General features: G+C 36.9%; 1 protein-coding gene across 1 annotated transcript; it reads left to right on the top strand.

Moving 5' to 3' along the window:
• The first annotated feature begins 524 nt into the window (after nucleotides 1–524).
• LOC125234178 (odorant receptor 67a-like) lies at nucleotides 525–27,985 on the top strand. Its single transcript, XM_048140384.1, has 9 exons — nucleotides 525–769; nucleotides 1,100–1,305; nucleotides 1,774–1,889; nucleotides 6,322–6,397; nucleotides 7,939–8,083; nucleotides 19,641–19,740; nucleotides 21,726–21,839; nucleotides 23,712–23,867; nucleotides 27,935–27,985. Exons 1-9 carry the CDS (start codon nucleotides 525–527, stop codon nucleotides 27,983–27,985), a joined length of 1,209 nt encoding a protein of 402 aa, XP_047996341.1.

The raw sequence follows: 27,985 nt of genomic DNA, 5'->3' as shown, positions 1-27,985 counted from the left end.
GTATCCGTTCGGTGTACCTCTTACATTTCATTAAAGAAGGGCCTCTACGCGTTGGCTTCGGGCCCGCGCTCAATCGTTGAATACCATTGTTACGTGATGGGAAAGACATACATCTTGACGGTGGTTAGTATTGGACTTGACTTAAGAAATTTAATTATATAACTTTAAAATTTTAAAATTCGAATAGGTAGGTAGGTACTATTCATACTAAATAATTCAGCCCGCAATGTGCAATGGAATGTAAACACACTCTGATTAAACGCTGGTTAACAGTTACTTTAAAAAGCTTATATCGCGTATTAAATGTCATGAACTGTCAATAACAACCATGTTTACGATAAGGACTTTGCTGCCTGCGGGAAAATTTAAAATTTTCAACTGTATGTAAATATAAATTAATTCACGGAACCTTCCTAAAATTAAAAAAGAGTAAACTAACATCGTAATTACTCGTACACATACCACTTGGGGCTATGTTCTTCCAACTTAAAAATCATAATCATTTTAATTCCGTCTCCCTTAAAATGAAGTCGCCATCCAAACCCGTAGATTTTCATCAGCATATAGACTTGCATGTAAAAACTTTGAAACTTAGCGGATTATGGTTCTACATTCCATACCCTACGTTATCCATCTGGTTTTGGCTACACATATTAATTCGCGTGGTGTACGGGATATTCGCTTTTACTATACCACCGTTGGCACAGATAGCTTATGTAGTGAAATTGTTGTCTTCGGACGATCTTGAGATTCAGCACATCGCTTCAAGGTACCCACTACCCACTGTATTGTTGTCTAAAACGCTCCCTGAACTTAATACGTCGGTCCGCGTGACACTAAAACCAGCAACACCTACTTAGTGCATATTATTTTCTTGTCAAATCTCATCTTTTAGATCGCTTTCTGTCATGCCGGTTGGCGCTCACCGCTCGGTCCATACTGTATTCGATTTTTTTTTGGTTAAAATCAGATCGCAAGTTTTTTTCTTTCTTCATTCTACTCGTATCCTCAACAATCTCCATATGCATGTTTAGTTTTTTTTTAACTGAGCAATACAATTGAGACAGTCCATTAAAAATTAACACTTTCTATTTGACAGCATCAACTTAATCCTTACGGAACTGTTCGTTTCCATAAAACTATTCGATATGTTCCACCAACGAGACCTGATCACCAAGCTGTTTGGCCAGCTTAACGGCGTCGATTTCCAACGGTCTACTCACAGGCACATTTTGGAACGCGCCATCAAGTTATCGAGGACTTTGTACTGGGTGCTCTTTTTGGGCGCATCTATGGATGTATTTGGTAAGTTCGTGCATCTAAAAATAAAATAATTATATTATATCTATACTATAGTACCTATTTTATATCTATATATAAATAAAAAAAGTTGTAAAAATTTTACGAAAAAAAAATACATTTTGACCCAAGACAAGATACTTGTTCTTCTTCTTCTTCATCTTATTTTTGCAAAACTTTTTTCTAAAATAGGTACGTTTTTCCTACTCAGAATCACGAGCCCTTTCGGTCCTATTAGGTAAAGAAAATACTTATGCAAAATAATAGAAAAGGGATCATTTTTTTGTCCTAGATCGAAAGGGCTCGTGATTCTGAGTAGGAAAAACGTAAAAATTACCTATCTTAGATTTTTTTTTATTGCTCTTAGATTAGAATTACCTATCTTAGATTTTTTTTTATTGCTCTCGCGAAAATGCCCATTAAACACGAGCAAATGAACAAAATAATATCAGTTGACTAGTTCATAACTTTCAGTTCACATGGTGGTGGTGCCAAGTTTGAACAGATTCCGAACTTTGCCGGTGAATATGGACTTCATTTTTTTTGACGTTAATGAGCCACCATATTTCTACTACGCTTGTTTTTACCAGGTATGTTATGTAACACATTTTTTATCAAATAGTACATAAATTATAAAAGATAGATCATCATATCACACGCTGAAGCGTATGCTGAAGACCCGAATCCGATTGTCTACTCTATGGTGACTTTTTCTTTAGTTTATGATACATGCATTTCAGTTTTTTATATGTAGGTACATATGTTTGGCTAAAACAAGAAAAGTTTATTTTTTATATTTCTGAACACTTTAAAATAATAACACAGCCCAGGCGTCTAAGGTATAAATAATTCTATATTGATATTTTTCTTTCGCCTTCGGTTTGTCTGATCAGGTCCCGTAGCCGAATGGCATTTCTACGACGCGAAACGAAAACGAAACGCCGCGATAGGTAGTCTGGCTCTGTCGCGCCAATACGCAAAGCGATAGAGATAGATTTGTGCATTGGGCTACGCACACCGTTTTCTTTTTTTTAATTAAAAATTTCTATATTTAAATAATGTTTCAATAATAATGTTTATTCCTGTGATTTTCGAAACCTTAAAAATAAACTAGTATTTTTTTTACAATTGTGGATTTGTTAACAAAATCAGGCGTGGAACTTTCGTTTTATTTTTCTTAAACATACTTTATTGTAGATATATATATTTTTTAACATAATGTGTTACACACTATAGTTCTCTAATTTCAACTTTTTAAACCTTGCATTTTGTGACGTATTGAAATATTTAAATGTAAGTGCTGGAAGCAGAAATCAAATAAATCGTATTGAATAAATTCTCATTAAATTTTATATAAGTAGTAGATGTTTCTTGTTAGCAAACCTATATATGTAAATAAGTAAATAAATTATGTCAAAGCTGGTTAATAAACATACTTTCCATGAAGAAGTTCTTGATAATTTTAGCCCGCCGACAACCTGGATGCTCGACAACATTTTTGCTTTCGTTTACAAGATTTTATATTTTTGCACAGGTCCCCGCTTTGATGTTATACTATACCTTTAGGTTAAGTATACTTTAGATAGGGATAAATTTTGCTGACAGTATATGTACAAAAATATAGCTTCGACAAGTAACTATAGAGGAAAAATAGATGGGTAAAGATATCTAAAATTTACCTAAAGTTTTAGCAGCCACATAAGTAAAAACAGTATATTTTGCTCTGTGGCCCATTTTTCAAAACTGAAAGTTACAAGCGGAAGTCTCTTTCCAACTTGTAATTATTATTAGACATTGACAACCACTTGTAAATTGTAACTTGTAGCTTCAAGCATATCGATCGTTAGTTCATAAAAAATGGCTCGTGCCACCTTTTATATCCGATAGAAATACAATACAGTTTTCACTAACTCATATCTCAAATTATTGTAAATTAAATTAATAAAATGTATTGTTCATGAAAACTAAATGCTGTCAGTAGGTAATGCTTAATTATTTCTGCATCAGTCTGTTCGCAATCAGTAGACCGATTGATAGGCATCAATTGAAACCGGTTTATACCGAGAATTGAACGGAAAACGAATTTTAAATTAAACCGTTTTGTGAATGTCCAGTCGTAAATTATGATTTTTATATCAGATTGAAAAGGATGACGCTCCACATGCGTGATAATCAAATTAAGGTATTTGGGGATGATTTTTTTTGAGTGGAATTCCTTGCCGGCGGCTATATTTCCGATCTCAAGCCCGGGTTGCTTCAAATCAAGAGTGGCAAGAGGCATCTTCTGGGTAATCTCACTCCATCGTAGGGCGCTTCTTTACCTTTGGCTTGTCTGCGGCCAAAAGTAAACCAATTCATAATTAAAAAAAAAATTGCGCTTTTTTTATGATTCTCATTACTTTCAACAGACGTCAATTCGCCAGGATATACCTACTCTGTGGTTAACTTTTTGTGTTATTCCCGGGGAGAGTAGGGAAATTCCTTGTGAAGGGAACATTCCTTTTATAGAAAAAATCCCTTCCATAGTATTTTAGGAATAACAACTGTACAAGAAATATTACAGCAACTTGCAACTGTTTCGATACGTGTTATTATATGTACACCGTGTCCAATAAGTTTGAATACAGCACAAATAGCCAATAAAACAAAATGAACAAATAGTTACTACATTATTATTATATTTTATGAATGGCACTCTTATTTACTACATTCACAACAAATGTTTTGGAATAACTCCAGCATTAACTTGTTTACCAGCCTCAAACGCTTCTCAAACGGATCACACGCGGCACGCACCGTTTTCTTCACATTTCATCCCAAATACTCTCGATAACCTTTTTGAAATGATCTAGGTTTATGATTTTATAAAAATTTAGTCTTCAAAGCATGTATGACCATACAAAATAGTCTAATACGCCTAAACCTGGAGGCCTGGGTGGCCACTCATGTTTCGGATAAAAAACTGCCAAATTAGTCTGAAAATACCATTTGCCGAATGTGCTGGAGGTGCGTCTTGTTGGGACACATGATACTCATTCCCAAGCATCCTTTTTAACTTTAAGGCATTTTTTTCTCCAAAACCTTGGTTTTAAAGAAAAAAACGTTGATTTTAACGCTTTTATCTGTAAGTACTGAAGGTAGTTTACCTCGCTTACATACTGCATCCCACACCTGGGCCGATGGTGAGCTCTGGAACCTAGGCACATTTTTCTAGGTGCCCGGAACGTTATCTATCCTCGGTACCCATAATAGTTTATTTTGGACACGTGGCGTCTGTTTTATCACATACAGATTCTCCTTATAAAAAATAACTCGTCACCTGCGTGCCGAGCAAGTATTTTGTTGGCACTTTACCTCTTTGTTTTTCTTAGACACTTCGGAAATTTCATGTACTTTGTGCTTGTATTTTATTAAGAGGAATATACTCTTTAGTTTAAATAAGAATTTGATGGCCTGTGATCCCTATATCTTTAGAACTGAGGTAAAATGTGAGTATTCGGACTTATTGGACACGGTGTATAATCAACAACATTATCCACGAAGTTACATGCAATTTTTGATGGTTTGTCAGACATCAAACTGTTGTTTACAAAACTACAAATTTTAAACATAGAACATTTTAATTCAACATAAAATGTTAAAAATTCAAAACATCAATTAAAGGCGAAGTAAATTTAGATTTTAATGATTTTGCCAATGATTGAACTGCAAATTAGTTAATGAATAAATTCTACACATATATTATATATTGGGTTGGTAAGAAAGTAATGAGCGAATCATAACCAATATTGTAATTTTTATTTAATTTATTATTTTAATAATTTATCAAAAATATAATGGCCTTCGTTATCTACTACTTGTCTCCATCGTTCTGGCAAAGAATGAATAGCATCGGCGAAGAAGTTCTTAGGTTTAGATTAAAAAAACTCAGCTATGTACTGTCGTAGATGGGCTTGATCATCGAACTTTTTTTCATTCAAGGCAATGCTTAGCGATCTGAACAATGCGTAATCCGTAGGTGCCAAGTCTGGAGAGTACGGTGGATGAGGTATCACTTTCCAACCTAGCTCCAATAGCTTTAGCCGAGTCACTTTTGCAATGTGTGGGCGAGCATTGTCGTGTAAGAAAAAAACTTTAGCATGCTGTGGACGATTCTGACAGATTTTTTGGTTTAAATTTTCAAGCTGATTACAGTATACTGATGCGGTAACAGTCATTCCACTTGGTAGGAGTTCCCAGTGAATAATACCATGAATATCCCACCAAACGGACAGCATAACTTTTTTCGGATGAGGCTCTGGTTTTGGTGCCTCTATTCCTTTTTCGTTTGGAGCTAGCCACTGACGTTTGCGTGTGTGATTTATATATAAGACCCATTTTTCATCTCCAGTGATAAGATGGTCCAACCAGTTGAATGTGCGGCGAAAAGACAGAAGTTGTATGCAGATATCGGCACGGCGGTTTAGTTGATCTCTATCAAGTTCGTGCGGTATCCAAACACTGTATTTGTAGTTTTTTCCCAACTCGTGTAAATGTGTTTCTATGGTGACATGAGAGCAGCCTAACTCGGTAGCAAGAGTACGACTCGTTAGCCTCGGTTCTCCTTCAATTAAGGTTTTTAATTTGGCTACATCAATCTTCACCGGTCGACCAGACTTAGGTTGATCTGATAATGAAAAGTCGCCACTACGAAACCGCTGGAACCATCGTTTCGCCGTGGCCTCAGACACAACTTCAGGAGCAACACGCTGACATATATTACGCACTGCTTCGGCGGCTGAATGGCCAGACTGAAATTCATATATAGTAAGCAATGCCTAACATGCACTTTTAATTCGTCCATTTTCTTCCTTATATTAGCTCGGCGACAGCTAGTGAATGACTGACGAGAAACTGTGCGACTCGCCCTTTATATACTTTCGACCATAGAAGATTCTAGAACTCTCTCAAAAATTTTATGTGGAATTCAATCGATCGCTCATTACTTTCTTACCAACCCAATAATTATGTCATATTTTTCAGATTATATACAAACCGCTGATAGTAGTACTATGTGTTACGATGCAAACCTTGCCTTGGTCCTTGTTGTCATTCGCAAGTAAGTTTAATTTATCTTATATATTTCAGATAACGTACAAACCTCCGCTTGTAATCTTATTAATTGTTGTACAAACATTGCCGTGGTCTCTTTTATTGTTTGCTAGTAAGTAAAGAAACATATTCGACATCAGGTAAAATTGATAACTTGCACGTTATTTAGATCTTAGTTTGAACATTATTGTTAGTTATTAGACTAATTAGCTCAGTCTCATCAGTAGTCTAGTATACTTATAAACAATGCTGGCCCTAGTGATTGTTTTTTTTTTTGTTGGCATTTATAAGACTAGGCCCGTCGCTAGGTGTCTGTAAGTCCGATAGTACAAATTTATCTTATGATATATACAGAGTGGGGCCTGTAACAAAGGTGAAGAATTGAACTCTAGGCTATTCTCCTTATACTGATCAACATTTGTTCGGCGACTTTTAAAAATAACTTGTATTTTGATTTTTATCACCCTTGAAAGTTTTTTCTAAGAGGTAATGTATTGCGAATTCTGTTAAGTCTAAAGTGTGACAGACAACGTCAATGACAACAATAATGGCGTAGATTGAAGCTAATATTTATTTTGTATGAAAAATTAAAAATTTAAAGACTTCATAATTTTTAAAAGTCACTGAACAAATGTTGATCAGTATAAGGAGAATAGCCTACAGTTCAATTCTTCGCCTTTGTTACAGGCCCCACTCTGTATATATATATATTATGATCATAGGTCTGTATGCCTCCCTTTTTCTTCAACGTGAAAAACGCGAGCTCACTCCACGTCTTTGCCTTTGGCTAGTCTGTGGCCAAGAGTAAGCCCATTTAAATTTAAAAAAAGGACGCCATGCTGCCTATGATCATATTTCTATGATAGTGTAATATCGGCATTTAATTTGTTTTATGCGGTTTCCACTCAGAATCACGAGCTCTTTCAATCCTTATAGGAGGAAAACAGTGTCTCAAGGTTTTTTCTCCATTCCGTTGCCACTTTTTCATACATTTTGTATGACGGTAACGGAATGGAAGGTTTGAAAAATATATGGAAATCTTAGGATTTTTTTTTCCCATCAGGATCGAAAGACCTCGCGATTCTGAGTATGAATCGCTTAAAAAATACCCATGTTGCAAAAAAAGCGGGGTGCATAACTTTGAAAAAAAAAAAATGGCCCTTATACGGGTCAATAATTAGAAAGACCGACGCCAAACTTTATTATACAATAAATAATACAAGACAAGTGTCTAAATACCTCTTACGAGACAAAAGCTGTCAGTGGCTGTGGATGCCATAGTATCAATGTGTAGATTAACATGTAGTTTAGTTGTCACTTACTTAATTAAAATTAATTGTTAAAATAGACACTAACTAAATGAATAAAAAGAATAGTTTTTACATAAATAGAAATATTTAAAAAAGTTTAAAAGTAACTAATTTAGTTAATCTTACTTATACTTATTCAATTTCACATTACTTTTGATATATTGATAGATTTCGATTTATATTGGTATTATTGTTTTAATGGTTAATTAATTATTAATGTTTGTTTTATATATTTAAGTCGCCCAGCTGGATAATCTAGCAAATAACTTCAAGAATATGAAGACGCTTACGAGAACAACCATGGCAGAGAGGAAGTGCGACAAAAATGATGCCTTCAGAGTTCTGTTTGACCGTTTTATATTACAACATCGAGCAATTATAAGGTAAGTAGGATTTGAGTCTAGTTTTGTATAAATATGACTCATCATCCTCCTAGCGTTATCCCGGCATTTGCCACGGCTCATGGGAGCCTGAGGTCCGCTCTGACAACTAATTCCAAGATTTGGCGTAGGCACTAGTTTTACGAAAGCGACTGTCATCTGACCTTCCAACCCAAAGGGTAACTAGGCCTTTTTGGAATTAGTCCGGTTTCCTCACGATGTATAAATATGACTATTTTTGCTAAATAACTCGGAAAAAATTTCTCGCAGCTTGTTTGAGTTAGGGTCGGTCGTTAGGGCCGACAAACTTTTCATCGAATATCATTTCATCGACAACAAATCATCGAAAGTTTAGTTCGAGTAAAATTGTTTCGAGTCACTGTTTGACCGTTTGACCGATTTGAGTCTAGTTTTGTATAAATATGACTATATTTCCTAAATAAGTCGAAAAAAAAATTCTGGCAGCTTGCTTGACTTAGGGTCGTATATATTAGGGCTTGCAATATCGGACGGTTTTCAATTCCGGAACTGGTTTTCGAGATTGGACTTCAATTCCGGAATTCCGGAACTAGTTCCGGAATTGAACAATTTTTTTTTGGTTTGGTTTTCTGGTGGATTTTTGATGAATTAATACAATTTTAAACTGAAATTTGTTATAAATCGACGTTTAAGACAATAACTCCGTACCTGAAAGGCATATAACACTGAAATTTTCATTTTAGTAATTTTGCAGGAAAGCCCATTTTGCGTCAAAATCGGTCTTGCAAGGTATTTCGAAGTAACGTTAAGTACTACAGTTAACGATACAAACGAGGTTTTAGTGCCATTTTTCTGATAGTGGTCAACGTTAAAGTTATTTTTTTATCCATTGAGCGTTGAAATAATATAAAAGTAATAATTTACAAGAATTGCATGTTGCATGTCTTGTTCGCATAACTGTAATAAAAGAAATACTCGTATTGAATTACCTTTATCAGACTCGAGTAGGGACAAAAGATATTCAAGCTAGCCCAAAAAGACAGATTTTATGATTTATTCCTAGGTACCTACATGTACCTACACCTTCTTCTTCTTCAGTCCCATCTCTATTTGGGGTCGGCTCTCCTAGTCCTAAGTCTCCAGAGTGGTCTTTTCTGGGTCGTCTCTGTGTTCGTGTTGGAATTCTTTAGATCTTTCCTTATGACAGACATCCATGTAGTTCGAGATCCCCGAGAAGTCTTGGTTTCGATTCCAGTTCCAGCACTTTTCGTGTCATGTGGTTGACTGGCCTCCTCATGACATGGCCGTACCAGCGGTCGTGTTTCTTCCAGCTTGTCAGGTATTGGCCTTATTTTAAAGCTGCCACGGATATAACGGTTAGGTACCCTGTCTAGTAGTGTGACCCCTGATGACCACCTCAGCAAATTCATTTCAGCAACGTGCAGCTTGTCGGTCTGTTGCTTTTTCAAGGGCCAGCATTCCGCTCCGTATGTCATCGCTGGTCTGACAGCTGTTTTATAGACCTTTAACCCTTACTGGCATTCTAGTATCGCACAGCACTCCAGTTAGGTCTCTCCATTTCTGCCAGCCGGCGCCAATGCGATTAGTGATATCAGCGTCGATGGTGCCGTCGTTTGCCAGTACGCTTCCTAAATACTTAAAGGTAGGCACAGTTCTTAAGGCAGTGTGTTGAACATATTAGAGCGTGTGCTGGATGTTATTCCCGGAAAAGTTGCAGTGCATGTGTTCCGTTTTTTGCCTATTTATCCGGAGTCCTGCCTTTTCCAAGGCCGATCTCCATCTTTCAAGCGTCAATTGGAGGGCTGACGGATCCTTGTACCTACACCTTAATTTTTTGTAAAAAAATAAATCATTCTTTTATATACATCATTTTCCATACATTTGCTACTCAAATCTTTTGATTTTGTGTGGTAATAGACTTAGGTAGAGTTTAGTAAAATATGCACACGTCTTTGTGAAAAGTGTATAAAGTAACTACGACGTTATGCTTGTGAATGAATGCAATACCAAATACTACGATTTGCTTCTGAACTTAAGACATTATGCCTAAAATATTCAGTGCTATGAGAAAAGAAGTAAAATTTTGAGTTTATGCCGCTTTAATACCGATTAATTTAGATTATTACTGAAATTTAAGTTCGATCTAATAAATTGAGCATAAATAACGCCAATAAAATAATAATATTAATAATGTACCTAATGTTATTTGTTTATGTTTAATTGTCCTTCAGTATTCGAGCATAACACTCAGCTCCCGGCTAGTAATTTTAAATTATCACAAAACCAAACTTTCTAAAACAAATATTTACTTTAAAATGATTATATATTTCACTTATTAGCTAAAACAATTGAGAGAAAAACCAGAAAGTGACAATGGTATAATATTAGCGGGTTAAAACTACACTATCTCGCTCTAACTAGCCTTGGATGCAACCCTTTGGTCATAAAATAGGCACTACCTGAATCCGAGGAGTGTCTAAATTAATGAATTTACATATCTTTTATAGACGCGGTGGTAGTTTTGTAAAATAACCAGGCTGATATTACACGTTTTCGTCCAAAAATATATCTTTTTTCAATTCCGGAATTTTCGAGATTATGTGTTTCAATTCCGGAACTGTAATATCGGAAAAATTGTCCGAAATTCCGGAATTTCGAGATTCCGGAATTCCGGAATGCAAGCCCTAGTATATATTATGGTCACTGTTTGACCGTTTTATATTACAACATAGAGCAATTATAAAGTAAGTAGGATCTGATTCTAGTTTTGTATAAATATGACTATTTTTGCCAAATAAGACGAAAAAAAATATGGCAGCTTGCTTGAGTTATGGTCACTATGCTATGCACCAATATGGTGGGTTACAAAGATTATTATTATTGTATGTCTGTTACAAATTCTCGGGACCATGGGGTCCCGGGCATTTGGAAGGCGTGCGTGGGGCCGAAGCCAACACGTAGATGCCCCTTGTAAGTAGACAATTTACTCTAAAGACTATATGTGACACCAGTAGGCCTAGCACATGATTGCAGCGAGAGTATGTCGCCGCGAGATAGATTACATGTCTTCTTCTAACTGTATCAATGACATAAGGACGGATAGTCTATCTCGCGGCGACATACTCCCGCGGCAATCCTGTGCTAACCCTGCAGCCGACGATTATCCCTGTATGCACTATGGTAGTGCAACAAAGGACAATCCCCGGTTAGTGTAGGACTTGTAAGTAAAAAGGAACAACAATGAATTGGGCTATTGGTTTGAAATTCTAATGGACTGGTAACACTTGGCTATGGAAAAATACTATGGCACCTGCATTAATCATATGTTTTTACAACATGAAAAAAGTGGACAGTTGGAGACTCGCCAACTCACTATATGGGTCCCAGAAAACGGGCGCTCGCAAGGAGCGACAAGGGGACAACATCATTATTATTATGAGCCTATTGTGTCCCACTGCTGGGCAAAGGCCTCCCCCTTCTTCCTCCATTCTTCTCGATCTTGAGCTAAAACTAAAAATAATTAAAAATGATATTTTCAGAAAAATATTTTATATTTGTAGACGATTTAAAAGTGCTGATTTTAAGCCTATTAAAGAATATTTTGAATGAAATTGAATTGAATATAATAAAGATAACTTTTCTAATTATTCACTCGTCGTACGAAGCCGCTAGTAGGTACCTACCATAATAATACAATAACGGCAAAGTTCATTTCTGAATTCAAATACAACTTAAGATACCGTAAGCTTATAAGATATATTTATATATTTTACTAGCTTTTGCCCGCGGCTTCGCACGCGTTAGAAAGACAAAAAGTACCCTATGTCACTCTCCATCCCTTCAACTATCTCCACTTAAAAAATCACGTCAATTCATCGCTCCGTTTTGACGTGAAAGCCTGACAAACAAACAGACACACACACTTTGCCATTTATAATATTAAGTATCAAATTATCATAGTATCATTATATCATTCGTATCGAGCCGTTAATCATTTTTAACCCCCGAGCCCCCGACGCACACACACACACTTTCCCATTTATAATATTAGTACGGATTAAAATGGTTCCATATTATTAAGAGATTATTTAATTACATAAATTTTCCTGCATTGCCATGCATCGGCCATATTGAATGCAAGAAAAAACGTATAAAAGCCTAAATGAATTGGCGTATTTACATTTACGTAATTGAACAGAAATTAAAGTTGTTTTTAAACAATTTGGGCCATCGCTCGGGTAAAAGTAATTTGGACAGCTGTAACGAATTTAAAATAAAAATATATTCACCAAGAATACCAAGATTAAAAGGTTTACTTAAAAACGAATAAATTGTTTTTTTATGACTTGGAATACAAAACGAGACATAACGCTGATTTAAACTTTTACGATTATTACACATAAATTAATAATAGGTCAGCTTGTGGCGAGCTGTTGGGGAGTGACGAGTGTGACGACCATTGGCCGTCCAGAGAGGAACGTCTGAGCTGTAGCTCCAGGGGTGGAAGTGTTAAAGGGCATAACGCCGCGAGTAACTTCGGAGAAAGCGCAGCACCACCTCTCGACACCCCTGAGCCACTCATGCCGGTGTTGCGACTGGCCGTCTCTACGATGGCGAATCAGGTGCCCATCATCTACCGAGTGGCGAGTCATCACCTGCCTCGTTGTCATTCATGTACCTGTGAATGGGTTCCAGCAGGCGTTCTACATGGCATCAAATATCTTCAAACAGCCTCTACGTGTTCGATCTATATCCCCACGCACGCCTTATAAATGACTGGGCTCGAAAGATTCGAGAGTTTTAATACGGAGAAACAAATAATAGTCACAAGCTGCCCTGGTGAAACAAATAATAATTCTCCGAGACCACGGGGACAACGCCGTCCCTGAAACGTTGGAGGTCAGTTTAATATGTAGTCATGAGCGATTAGGTAAGTCCCGATTTAAAACGATATTTTTTATATAAAATCAAAAAAATAAATAAAATATTTATGCTGAAACTTAGCACGTTTGGTTGGTTTCACATTTTGTTGTACTTAAATGGTTTTTGTTTCTATTTATTAAGTTCATACATCTGATTTTGAGTTATCAAAATATAAAAACACAAATCTGAATATTGCAATCAAAACTTTTTTTTCATGCGGTATGAAAAGTTATATGTAGGAAAAGTTAAAACTTTTATTGCAATATACTGAGGAACGAGACTGTTTTAGTCTTAAAAGTTTTAGTAGGTATGATATTATGTTAGGTGTAAAACTTCGACAGTTTCGCCCTTAATATAAAAGCTCTGAACTCCTACTAAACGCCGTGTCCTAGCTTGATCGTGAGAAGTTTCACTTTTATTTCCTCTTAGGCAAAAAAAAAGGAACCGATGTCTTGTAGCTTTCGATTATACTTGTAAATGGCGTTAAATGACACTATTGACATAGATTTATGGCTCTAAAGTGACACTTAACGCCAATCTATAAATAATCGATGGCAACAAGGGATTTTTGTGGCGTTAGGCGGTCGCATTTTAATGTATGGGATGATAATATTATGATCTTCTTATCTTTTACCTTTAAACGAGTTATTTATTTAGTTAGTAGTAATCACTTTATTGTGTACAACAGTTTATATAGGTACAATTTGTAGGAATATAGATACAAAGGCGAGCTTATCCCTATAAGGGATCTCTTCCAGCTAACCGACTATATACCGACGACCTCGGAAACCGCTCTAACGATTTCGCTGAAATTTGTTATGTGGGGGTTTCGGGGTTGAAATATCGATCTAGCTTAGCCTTAGATCCCGGAAAACACGATTTTTCGGGTTTCCTTTCTTTTTCGTTAGTACACGCAAAATATGGTCGTTAATTTCGCCGACCGCGCATCGAGCGTAGTTCAGTCGTAAGAGGTCGGTCTAATGTTCGCAGGTACCTCTATTCTCCCTGTTCGCAGGCACATCCCGGCCAGAAATAAAGTTTTTGTTTTTTTTTCTATTTATAAGACTTTTTTTATCTAAAGACGTGATATAGGCAATTAAATAGAACTGAGCGAAGCTCGGTCGCCCAAATATTATTTAATCTATGGGCAAACTTACGGCGTTGACATTGATTGCGCGCTCGCGGCGAAGTCGCGGCTCACTCGCCTTGTTTCCATCTAGCTCGCATCTATTCTTACCAATATGATAACGCCCCAATGATACAATTCTAAATGCTGCTTGAGAATGCCGTAGAACGCAGATGCCATTGAGTTAATTATGTACATAGCAACTAGGTCTGCTTACTGAAATTAATGCTAAAACATGAAAATTAGTTCACGAGCATGCTTGTGACAAGTTTCAGCTGCAAGCATTGGTATGTACAATACCTCAATATCTAGGTACAAACGACGATATAATTCGGTAATTTCTTCATACAAACATTTAAACATACATGTATTCTGATTTTCATTTTCCGTTCTATTTATTACTCAATATAAATAAATAAATATTGGGGACACCGTACACAGATTTACTTAGCCCCAAACTAAACAAAGCTTGTACTATGGGTGCTAAGCGACGATATACATACTTAAATAGATAAATACATACTTATATACATAGAAAACATCCATGACTCAGGAACAAATATCTGTGCTCATCACACAAATAAATGTCCTTACCGGGATTCGAACCCAGGACCGCGGCTTAGCAGGCAGGGTCACTACCGACTGAGCCAGACCGGTCGTCATTATACAGAATCAAGGAGGAAAGCGAGCCCACAAACGCCCCGTACACACCTGGAGGCGGAGCGCGTACACCGCACAGTGCGAGCGTAGAGAACGAGCTGCGGGAGTTCGGGCTGAGTTAGAACGAGGCCAAGGCGGTGGCTCAAGATAGAAAAGCGCCCTATGTACCTATGGGGTACCCTAAGACAATCAACAAGAACAATAAATACAGAATCTAGTGCCAGGAGGAACCAATTAATAAATGTGTAGACTTAAATAAAAAAAAGTAAAAGTCTTCCCAGGTAGAAGTCTTCTCAGTTTATACGACAATGTTGTCCAAAACACTACAAGATCCTTTCGTAATGGATTGAGAATTTCACCGACCCTTTCTTCTCGTGAATGTAAAAAAAAAACATATCTTCAACTGGTAGTGAGAGTGGTGGAGGTGATGTGCTAGCAATCTGTCATTGCCAAATTTCACAATCTTTATTCTTCTGCAGTTTCGTGTGCTCTGTCTACCTCTTTTGGTAAAACAAGAATTAGTATAAGTAGGTATGTACTATGTGAAACGACAGAATAGGCGAAACGACTAAAAAAAACTAATTAGTCCGACAGTTAGAGTATCAAAGAATTTTAGACGCGTATTTTTTCTCGTAAACGAAAAATGACGAAGGTACAGTGCGTTGAAGTTTCTCGTGACGTCACGCCTAGGTACAATTTTTACTTAGAAGTGACGTCACAAGCCCCTACTCCGGAACTCTGATGCTCTAAATCTTTGCAATTTTTCATTAGTTTATGTTGTATTTGTTCAGTATTTTTGGACGATCTAACTGACGGACTAAACAGAATGCCATTTTTTTACGTAGTCGTCATCCCTATAATTATCGTAGTTGATATTAAGTTGCAATATTGCTGCTATAACTTCCCGCAACGCAACCGCCATGAGCGACATCTAGGCACTAGAGTCATTAATAGTCGGGCTCCTAATATGAGACTCAAATTCTGAATACCTATGTTCCGAACCGCAATTACTCTAGAGAGTTACAAGATTTAGTACAGGTCATAAATAAAGTTTCCTACTAACTGCAAAGTGTAGGTACGTTTATCAAATGCAGATTCAGCTTTATATGACATTAGTTTAACGTGAATTTAGGTAGTAATGAGTATGTTTGGGAGTTAGCTATCTGAATTTTAGGTATTTCTGCATATTCCCGAATCCCGAGAGTGCATTTCTGAATATTTCCGAGAATAGTCTTGGAAATATTTGAAAATAAGTGAGATTATGAGTAGATCCCTACTTGTTGTAAGTTGTCTTGCGAGTCACCTTTTTTAGTACTCTGATGAATATTCTTTAAATACTTAATGATGTTATTTAGACTTCAAATACACATCTCGTAATGAATGCCTTCTTTCTTATATTTATGAATTATTATGATGGAAATATTTTGAGATTTTTCATTCTAGATGCGATACGGATCCGTTATGCCAATATGCCAAAAAAATACGTTTTTAGGGTTCCGTAGTCAACTAGGAACCCTTATAGTTTCGCCATGTCTGTCTGTCCTTCCGTCCGTCCGTCCGTCCGTCCGTCCGTCCGTCCGTCCGTCCGTCCGTCCGTCCGTCCGTCCGTCCGTCCGTCCGTCCGTCCGCGGATAATCTCAGTAACTGTTAGCACTAGAAAGCTGAAATTTGGTACCAATATGTATATCAATCACGCCAACAAAGTGCAAAAAAAAAAAATGGAAAAAAATGTTTTATTAGGGTACCCCCCCTACATGTAAACTGGGGGCTGATATTTTTTTTCATTCCAACCCCAACGTGTGATATATTGTTGGATAGGTATTGAAAAATGAATAAGGGTTTGCTAAGATTGTTTTTTGATAATAATAATATTTTCGGAAATAATCGCTCCGAAAGGAAAAAAAAGTGCGTCCCCCCCCCTCTAACTTTTGAACCATATGTTTAAAAAATATGAAAAAAATCACAAAAGTAGAACTTTATAAATACTTTCTAGGAAAATTGTTTTGAACTTGATAGGTTCAGTAGTTTTTGAGAAAAATACGGAAAACTTCGGAAGCTCTTGGCCGGTTTTTGTTTGAAAGTTTAGCCACTACCATATTCGATATACTTTTAGTACATTACGACCCACTGCTGGGAAAATCTGGGAGGGGGGGGGGGGGCTGGCTAGATTTCCAATCCTCTCGATTAAGTGCAGCATCTTTCCAGTTGTTGAGAAAGGAGTCCAGATCATCCCGCCATCTCTTTCCGGGCCGACCCCTCGGGCGTTTGCGATTTGGCACCCACTCCGTAGCTAACTTAGCCCACCGCTGTGGATACATACGCCGTACATGGCCTGCCCAGTCCCACTTCAACCAGGCGGTTTTGACCGAATTAGATATTAAAAAAAAAAATATATATATATATATATATATATATATATATATATATATATATATATTATAGACATTCCTACACTGATTGACTGAGCCCCACGGTAAGCTCAAGAAGGCTTGTGTTGTGGGTACTCAGACAACGATATATATAATATATAAATACTTATATACATAGAAAACATCCATGACTCAGGAACAAATATCTGTTCACCTGTTCCTTACCGGGATTCGAACCCGGGACCGCGACGATATTATAATAAATAAATGCAATGCAATGTCACAATTTGGATTACTTTCAACCCCTTTTTGAAAAGAGGGGCACTGAAACTTAGTAGTTCATGTGCTCTGCCTACCCTTTTATGGGATACAGACGTGATTATGTGTATGTATGTATGTAATAAATAAATTGTGGGATATTACACCCAGCATTAACTTCATTAATTAAAACAATAATGATATAAACGCATTATTCTCTTAGGGCCAGTTGCATCAACCACAAGTGACAGACACATCATCGTCACGCAGCAGATGTCTATGGAACTTCCCATAGAATAAAACTTAACGAACGCTTTAACGGAGACAGACGGTTTGGTGCAACCGGCCCTAAGAGTGAGAAAGAATTCGTCCAGGGCTCGGATACCGGTTAAATTTTCAAACCGTTATTATGTACTTGCGGCAAAACCTTTAAATTTCGTTTTCGCTCGAAAAACCGCTTACTTTTAAACCGGTTTTTAGGGGAACGCTTTCATAAAGGTTTCGTTCGATTAACCGGTTTAGAACAAAATAAACCGGTTTATTCCGCAGCATGATAGGTAATACTGTTCTAACCAAACAAAAAAGTCGCGTCGTGAACGTAGGTATTTACGCGGCGCCGGTGCGTCTCGCCACTCGTCGAATAAACCGGTTGAGTTCGGTTAAAATAAAGTTCTCATAACGTGAGAACAAGGAAGTAAAATTGAAATAAACCGGTTTTAACCGGTAAAAATAAACCGGTTCCGAGCCTTGATTTCACGTGTATTTAAATAAGAGTCCCACCAGTACTTGAACTCGAATTAGTCATGTTTAAAGATCCGTCGCGGCCACCTGTTGTTGCCTACATCGTTGCTAAATTGTCCGGAATATTTCGGAGTTTCATTTTGTGTTTAAACCACTTTTTGTTGGTGATATTTCACCCGGCCTAATTATTATTTTGTTGATATCAAATAAAGATACGGTATAGGTAAATCTGACTGATACCTACTATGATAATATGTCTGAATTTAAGTGTATGAGCACAGAATAAATATTAGTTGGTATGAGGCCTTTTAACTCTTTTCAAATAGTGTGTATAGTACGAGTTCTTAACCAGATATATAGTCCGGTCTGGCAGAATGCATGAAACTTAACATGTATATAATTTATAGTATGACAATATATTTGGGTCTTTTGTTGAAAGACCGGTTCTTTTTCAGCAGTTTTCTTGAGATATCCATCTAAATATATAAAAGAAGACTGACTGACTGACTGACTTATCAATGCGGGGACGAGGACGGGGACGGGTTGAAAGAAAGGTACATTCGGCGATAAAAGCTTGTGCTAAAATGTTTTTTTTTTCAAAAATCTTATTCCAACATTCTAATTTTGTGGTTAGGTTAGTTTTTCGCACTTAAAGCACTATAAAGTGATGTTAAGAGCATCAATTTATGGTGACGAAAAAAACAATCGAAGCACTCCTGCACACAGAAAACAAAAATCAATAGAATTAGTGTTGAAAAACAGTTATGACGACGACATCCGGAAAACAGCGGATCACAACTGGATGTAGCTCAGGAGGGCGATTTTAGAATCTTGCATACGGGATTTTGTCACTAAAATACCGGTTTAAAACGGTGACTCGCCTATTATTTTCAGTGACAATTTTCTTAATTCGAATGCGTGAACGCGTGAACTTAAAAATCGGCCCGCAGGACCGTCACAAGAGCGATACGAAAAGTCTGATACAATGATGATGATTATTATTGAGGTATTGTGGGCCTTTTCGCGTCACATCGACAAGCAGTGATCTATTGTGACGGCCCTTTGTGATTAAATAATATCCTTACTTTGATGCCCGTTGAGTCCAGGAAGTTCCAGATTCTTTGGGCTGTAAGGTCGTGCCTTATACGGTTCCAGTACTACTTGCCGCCCTAAGTAGGTACTTCTCTTTGACCTTAGTGGTCCGCAGGAACAGAGGATGTGCATTGCAGTCTCCTCGGTTTCCTGGCAGAACGTGCATGTCGCCTCTTTGTTTCATACCCAGTTGAAAACATGTGTTTGTTCAGCTTGTAGTGTCTAGTCAATATTCTGGATACCGCGCAGATTTTGTGTCTTTTGAGGCTTTTGAGCTGATTTTATTAAGGCTTTCGAGTGTTCTTGTCCTCTCACGAACTTCCACCCATCGATTGCCCTTCTTTACAATGATGATGATGAATGACAGTAAAGTTGAGGTTACGCTTTTCAGGTTTGTCGCCACCGCCGAAAAAGCTTTCGGTGGGCAGTTTGCGGTGACTTTGATATTGAGCGCGGGTATTATTTGCACCACTGGCGTCCAATTCCTTTCGGTAAGACTATCCTTTCTGTTTTACTTGTGATTGGTATCTTAGTTGATAGTAATAGTATTCTTACGCTTATAGAAATATGTGACATCAGCTGTTTCCTGTGGCCGTATCTTGGTCACAACTCGGACACTGGCGATCAAATATACAGAGTGGGGCCTGTAACAAAGGCGAAGAATTGAACTCTAGGCTATTCTCCTTATCACTGATCAACATTTGTTCGGTGACTTTTAAAAATTATGAAGTCTTTAAATTTTTAATTTTTCATACAAAATAAATATTAGCTTCAATGTACGCCATTATTGTTGTCATTGACGTTGTCTGTCACACTTTAGACTTAACAGAATTCACAATACATTACCTCTTAGAAAAAACTTTCAAGGGTGATAAAAATCAAAATACAAGTTATTTTTAAAAGTCGCCGAACAAATTTAATGTTGATCAGTATAAGGAGAATAGCCTAGAGTTCAATTCTTCGCCTTTGTTACAGGCCCCACTCTGTATATTTGAAAAACCGGCCAAGAGCGTGTCGGGCCACGCTCAGTGTAGGGTTCCGTAGTTTTCCGTATTTTTCTCAAAAACTACTGAACCTATCAAGTTCAAAACAATTTTCCTAGAAAGTATTTATAAAGTTGTACTTTTGTGATTTTTGTCATATTTTTTAAACATATGGTTCAAAAGTTAGAGGGGGGGGGACGCACTTTTTTTTCCTTTAGGAGCGATTATTTCCGAAAATATTAATATTATCAAAAAACGATCTTAGTAAACCCTTATTAATTTTTCAATACCTATCTAACAATATATCACACGTTGGGGTTGGAATGAAAAAAAAAATCAGCCCCCACTTTACATGTAGGGGGGGTACCCTAATAAAACATTTTTTTCCATTTTTTATTTTTGCACTTTGTTGGCGTGATTGATATACATATTGGTACCAAATTTCAGCTTTCTAGTGCTAACGGTTACTGAGATTATCCGCGGACGGACGGACGGACGGACGGACGGACGGACGGACGGACGGACGGACGGACAGACAGACATGGCGAAACTATAAGGGTTCCTAGTTGACTACGGAACCCTAAAAAGAGGCGCGTTCCTAGCACACAGTCTAAGCTCGTGTAGGTGAACGCGCACTATGCTTGTATAAGTGAAATATGACAGGTCGACTGTTCGCGTTTTTGACAGGCGGTAACTGTGAGGTCACAGAATGGGGGTGGGCAGCACTTTCAGCGGGGAGCGGGAGTGGCCACAGTGTCTTGATTGTGTTTTTGTCATTTGTCATATCATGCGTCACTTTCGCACTTACGTACGAGTTAGAATGTGACAGACATGGTGATAAATGATAGACAACAGTCCATCTTAGCCCTACGCGACAACTCACAGTAGAGACAAACCATATGCCTGTGAACACTGTGGCAAGCGATTTAGAAACAAGTATACTTTATTTAACACAATACAAGGCACCCACTTGTCAAACGAACCTACACCAATTTTAACTATGAAACTCCCGTGATACTCAAACATATTTTAAAATATTCTAAGAAGTCGATGTAACCAAATATAACGCTCGACATATTTTGATCCATTTCCGAGAATCTTTTTCAAAGAGTACGTTAGTAACCCGCTTAGATTATTTTAGTACATTACCATACAAGTGCGTAAAAAAGGAACATTGAAACGAGTAGCGATAATTCGACACGAGTGCGAGAAGTGATTAATGTCAGGTCGAAAAATGTCATACGATACACGTGCAAAAAGGAAATTCGTAATTCGTGTCGATTTAAACCGCTCTCTTCGGTCGTGTTTTAATTTATCGCCACTCGTTTCCAACTTCCTTTATTACGCACTTGTATCGTAATGTACTATTTTGAACCTACACCATTAATTGTGATTTTTTTTTTGTATGTTTGAAATCTAATCGCTTGTGGTAGAACCTGTAACCTGTAGCCAAGAGTATAAACTTTGATGCTAATACAACACATCTTTTTCAGATTGAATCGCCGTCCAAGGATTTAGTAAGCGTGTGTTGGATAATGGCCTACATGATGATTTTAGCTTTGATGTTATTCGGCGATTGCTATTTTGGGAATGCCATTTACGTAAAGGTTAAATTCTCGATAGATTAGATTAGATTTCTTTATTTCATGATAAAAATTACACTATAAATTTGCTACATGTCAAAATTATGTTTATCTTCTCATCATGATCGTCAAAAATTACATAATAAATTCCAAATAAAAATAATTGTGTCTCCCAAATGAGGATCGTCATTTACAAATATTTTTATATTGAAGTAGGCACGCTTACAATATTAACCCGATTGATTGTTTAATATTCTAACCAAATATTTAAAAAAAATCAGGCGGATCTGTCACTGGAAAATAAAAACACTCGATTTTGGCCACCTCCAGGCTGCAAAACAGCGCTATCTAGTTTTAAACCTAAAAGACCCATACATTTCGGGGGTACGCTTTTTTGTATGGGCTTTGTCTGTCCCATATTATAATTATGGTACTTTTTTTTATTAAAAAATACAATATCCCCCAAAACTGCTTAATCAGTTTTACTGTGTGACTTTTTAAAGTAAACAAAATTGTTTGCTATTCTATCTTACGGGATACCCCCATTTGCCAGAATTTCATTTGCCATAATTTTATTTGCCATCCTATTCAACAATCATAATATTGTTTCTCATAACAACTTATGCCATAATCATTGTTTACTATATTAATCTAGTGCCAGAAACTTTGTTTCCCATAAAGTCAGTTTCCATAATGTCATTTGTCAGAATCATCGAAATCCGTAATTACCACATTCCATACCATCATTTGTCATACAAATTAGCGTCCAGAAAAGTCAATTTCCATAATGTGCTTTGGCAGAATCGAAAACTACTATAATAGGTACTAGAAGGACTAGAGAATGAAACTGCTATCAGAAAGTAGGTTAGGTTAGGTTAGAACTGTGACCCCCTGGAAAATGAAACTGCTATCAGAAAGTAGGTTAGGTTAGGTTAGAACTGTGAACCTCTGGAAAAGGAAACTGCTTGAAAAGTAGGTTAGGTTAGGTTAGAACTGTGACCCCCCGGAAAATGAAAATACTATCAGACAGTAGGTTAGGTTAGGTTAGAACTGCGACCCCCTGGAAAATGAAACTGCTATCAGAAAGTAGATTAGGTTAGGTTAGAACTGTGACCCCCTGGAGAATGAAACTGCTGGAAAAGTAGGTTAGGTTAGGTTAGGTTAGGTTAGGTTAGGTTAGGTATGACTGTCGGGCAAACAATAGACAACCCTATCTTACAAATAGACAGAAGACAGTCATATCGTCCGGTTTATGTTTAGATGGTCGAAGGTCAGCTAAACATTAATTACTCGCACTTAAAAACACACACACAATTTCCCGCACTTACACACACACACATCAGCACATCACACATCTTGAACACACTGCAGATATCAGGACGGAAGCCAATAGATCCAAATTCAAAAGAAGTCTGTTTAAGTTTTTAATTAATACTATCTAAATGTTATTTTAGTTTTCTTAGCGAAGAGACTCTGATCCCACAGTCAAACTGTGAAAACCGTTTTGTGGGACATAATTATGTTTTTGTTATAATTGTACCTCTTATGTTAATAAATATTTTTTTATGTTAGCCTATTTGAGTGTCCCACTGCTGGACAAAGGCCTCTCCCCAGGCTCTCCATGACGCCCTGTTCTCTGTTTCCTCCAGCCAGTTCTTCAAAAAGGCGTCAAGATCGTTTCGCCATCTTTGCCTGGGCCTAAATAAATAAATAATAAAAAAAAAACATTGTTAATTAGTTACTTTAACGTTTACTTCTTTTTACTTTTTTTTAACAGGATTTTACCAAGGAGCTTTAAATAGTTAGTGATTCCGACCACAACGAACCCATATATCAGGATCTCTTAGAATCAAATTTTCAACAGTTTTTCCTAAAACTTTTCCTTTGTATTTTTAGAGCACAGAACTAGCAACAGCCGCCTACAGCTGTCCCTGGCTGGAGATGCCGAAAGATCTGAAGAAGAACCTGGTGCTGGTGATAGCTAGAGCACAGAAGCCTCTGGCTCTGACTGCCTACAACCTCGTCACTGTGTCCTTACCCACGTTTACTACGGTAAACGCATAACATAACATAATACATGGTGCTCATGAGGACACCGAATCATTTTAACAGTGCATTTCTGAGTCCACAAGAAAGAAAAAAATACAGATGAAATTTTGCCAAGTTTTTTTTTATAATCTTTTCTCAAACATGGTATGAAATATTGATGTTATGTGCCTTATAATTGGCAGCGAAGTATGACGTTGCAGGTGCGGCTAGGACGATTGATAGATAATGGAATTTCATACAAACCTTGCAGGCCAAGGCCGGCAAAGTCTTCTTTTTTAATTTCCAAACACAGATAATTGTGAACACATAGAAATGAATCACCCATGACTCAGAAATAAATATCTGGTATTAAATATATTTAAGAATTAGATTTTACAATCGTCGATGGCACGAATTATATTAACTTACATTAACAATGAGTTCAATTTGGATTTACTTAAAAATGTTTAACCTGTCTAACATGTAGGTAATCCCAAAATGCTTTATACTATTGTAATATTATGTAGAAATTCTGTGCTCAAGAGCACCGTGTATACCAACAATATTTAATTCATTAAGTATACAGGCCAGTTTCATCTGTAAATTCCCCCACACAAAAAAATGCGAACTAAATGAAAATTGCTAAATTCGGCGCCTTTGTTAGTATTTTCATAAATAAATAAATATTAGATGACATTATTACACAAATTGACTAAGCCTCACGGTAAGCTCAAGAAGGCTTGTACTGTGGTTACTCAGACGTAACGATGTAATATAATATACAAATACGTATCTATATACATAGAAATGAATCACCCATGACTCAGAAATAAATATCTGGTATTAAATATATTTAAGAATTAGATTTTACAATCGTCGATGGCACGAATTATATTAACTTACATTAACAATGAGTTCAATTTGGATTTACTTAAAAATGTTTAACCTGTCTAACATGTAGGTAATCCCAAAATGCTTTTTACTATTGTAATATTATGTAGAAATTCTGTGAAACGATAAAGTTGATCTCTTATCTGTTTTCTAGCACTTCTCAAAATACGATTCCACTTTACATTTATTTATGGCGAAGTAAAAGGTAACGAATGAAATAGCCTCCAAAACTTGGAATCATTAATTGGAATTTCCAAGTATTTTAACAACTTCCAAGAGGCTTCTAAGTAATTAATCCAGAAATTTTCATTCTTTGTAATCTGATAATAAACTGCGGAGTCTGTCGTATCGATCTGTTCTGCCAAGTCGGCGGTATGATCTCGTTATCCGGGAATATGGACATGATAGCGTTGAAGTAGATACGTCACTATTAAATAGCTTCTTATCATAGAAGAATAAGTAAGGGAAGAGTTGTAACTCGTCCATACATCAGTAAATGCGGGTTATTTGTATAGGCATAGTTAAGTGACATCTAGCAACAAGCACGCGTCAACTAGCGTACCTAAATTATCAGTACTGCTACTTGTTAATAGATGTCGCGACGATTTAAGAGTCTAATGGCTGAGCCACGACATTGGTCTAAACGCGACAGCGGTGAGCGGCGGCTACACATTGGAGCGAGACACAGCGACGGGACTTTTCATTCGCGCGTATGGCTGCCGCTCACCGCTGTCGCGCTTAGATCAATGTCGTGGCTGGGCCGTAATGCTCACCAATTTTTAGCTAAGCTTACAATTAATACTATTGTAATATCAGTATTCTGTTTTCAATTCTTTCTGCTTGTAATATAAGTTGTAAACTGTTCTAATATTAAATTTTTGGCTGACGAGTCACTGTTGCCACCTAGTATCGAGTAGTGCTACTGATAATTCACGCTATTTGATGCGTGATTGACGCGTGTTTGTCGCTAGATGCCACTTAACTATCCGTTTACAAATAACCCGCATTTACTGATGTATGGAGTTACTCTTCCCTTACTTATTGCTCTATGACATAGAGAAATTTCATCTTTCCTCGCACATGTATCGTCAATAACATAGAGTCTATGTTATTGACGATACATGTGCGAGGAAAGATGAAATTTGAAAAGGAAAAATGAAAAAAAATAAGTTTTTCAAATCGACACAAGTTACGACTCACCTCGAGGCATAAATTATAATAACAGACGATCTACGATCTTCCCTTTGATTGTGTTTTAATTTATCGCAACCCATTTCGGATTTCCTCTTTTCCGCACTAGTTTCTATTAAATAGTAAAACAAATAGTATTTATGCTGTATTTAGCTTTGTGTTATTATTTAAATTAGCATAATGTTATTTATAGCCTGTTGGTAACCTAAAATTCATTAATAAATAAATCTGACTGTCTGAGAATCTGACGACGCTTGGGCGGATTAGGTACATCTGTGTTTTGACGAAGCGTGTGGCGGATCAAGTAAATAAATTACAATATTTTATAATATAAAAAAAATTAAATAAAGAGAGGCAATTACATTTCGTTTGATACGGCTGGCGGCGTATAAATATCGTCATAAGAGGATCTATTGTCACTAGACAACGTATACTTTTTCTTGAAATTTAAATATAAACATACCTATAGAGACACATAAAAGACGCAAATACGGAGGTCTCGACGCCAATTACAACTTTGTTACTTTTGGCGTCGAGACCCTCGGTCCTTGGGGCCCGGGTGCCCAGATTTTACACAAGGACTTGGCAAAGCGGCTGACTGATACTACGGGGGACAAAAGAGCTGGCAGCTTCCTCGTCCAACGTATAGGTATTGCAATTCAGCGAGGAAATGCTGCCAGCATCTTGGGCACTATGCCTCTGGGGCCCTCTTTAGACTTAGATTTTTAGTTTTATTTTTAATTGCCTAGTTTATGATATTTATTGTACTTATGGAATTTTTATTTTAGTTTAGGTACTCATAAAAAAACATACCTACAAATTAAAATTATACATGGAGTGCCGTATCTAACAGAACAAAAATGTTTGCACTGGATACAGTAGGTTCTGTAAGCCTATTAATTTGTACAAAGGTGTATTACATGGTACGATGCGTTTGTAAAGGCTCCGCTGTAAAGGCCAGTCCCTTTATTTAGTTAACCTTAGTATACTACGAGAAAATGCCCTCAAAGACTTCAAAGCGGTTTCTAGATTTCAATTAATGTTGGACTGTGAAGTAGATTAGTACCTAGATAGTTACAAAGAGTTAAGTCTGGAAACACTCAACAGGTTTGCCAAAGCTACTATATAGTTAGGAAATTTAAGGTGACCCAGGATGATTTAAACTATGCAGTTTATACGTCTATTTCTTGAATGTCTAATCTAGAACCCTGTTGTATTGGCACCGTGCTTTATTTACTCTGGCGCAGTCGGTAGTGACCCTGCCTGCTGCGCCGCGGTCTCGGGTTCGAATCCCGGTAAGTGCATTTATTTGTGTGATGAGCACAGACATTTGTTCCTGAGTCATGGATGTTTTCTATGTATACATACATACATACATACAATCACGCCTGTATCCCATAAAGGGGTAGGCAGAACACATGAAACTACTAAAGCTTCAGTGCCACTCTTGGCAAATAAGGGGTTGAAAGAAAACGAAACTGTGACATGTATATAAGTATTTATATATTATATATATCGTTGTGTCTGAGTACCCGCAACACAAGCCTTCTTGAGGTTACCGTGGGCCTCAGTCAATCTGTGTAAGAATGTCTTATAATATTAATTTATTTATTAATAATTACTGTAGCAGTCAATTTGACTTTTACTGTGAAAGAGTTCTACAGTCAAGTGGCCTAGGATTCAGATTGGTCGACTGTACTTGGTCGAAACTCCGTCTTCATTACGCACGTGTCATTGTAGCTATCAATTGCAATCATAAATAGACAGGGGTTCAAGTGATATAAAAACTGAAATGCTATGAAGCCATAGCTATTTTTAACCTGTCAATCTTACCTAAAAGTTGTTCAATAAAATTGAACCCATTTTTAAAATCATTGAGAGTTATCTAACATGCGTAAAGTTGCTAATCCCCTGTCTTATCCGTGGAAGTCGCGATTTTTTTACGCATCAGTCAGGTTGATTCTATGTGCAAATTTAACTAAGATATTTAAATTGCGTTTTTATTTCAGGTTATGAATTGGACGTATAAAGCCTTCGCCGTTATGAATGGGATGAAGTAA

Source organism: Leguminivora glycinivorella, chromosome 15 (genome assembly GCF_023078275.1).
Source record: "Leguminivora glycinivorella isolate SPB_JAAS2020 chromosome 15, LegGlyc_1.1, whole genome shotgun sequence".
NCBI classification, from domain to species: Eukaryota; Metazoa; Arthropoda; class Insecta; order Lepidoptera; family Tortricidae; genus Leguminivora; species Leguminivora glycinivorella.
This window is presented reverse-complemented; position numbering and strand designations above follow the sequence as displayed.

Bases quoted from the DNA above. Each gene is read 5' to 3' on its own strand.
- LOC125234178 (XM_048140384.1), top strand. From the start codon at position 525: ATGAAGTCGCCATCCAAACCCGTAGATTTTCATCAGCATATAGACTTG. The intron at 8,084-19,640 runs GTAAGTAGGATT...TACGCTTTTCAG, and splicing joins CAACATCGAGCAATTATAAG to GTTTGTCGCCACCGCCGAAA. The intron at 23,868-27,934 runs GTAAACGCATAA...TTTTTATTTCAG, and splicing joins CCTTACCCACGTTTACTACG to GTTATGAATTGGACGTATAA.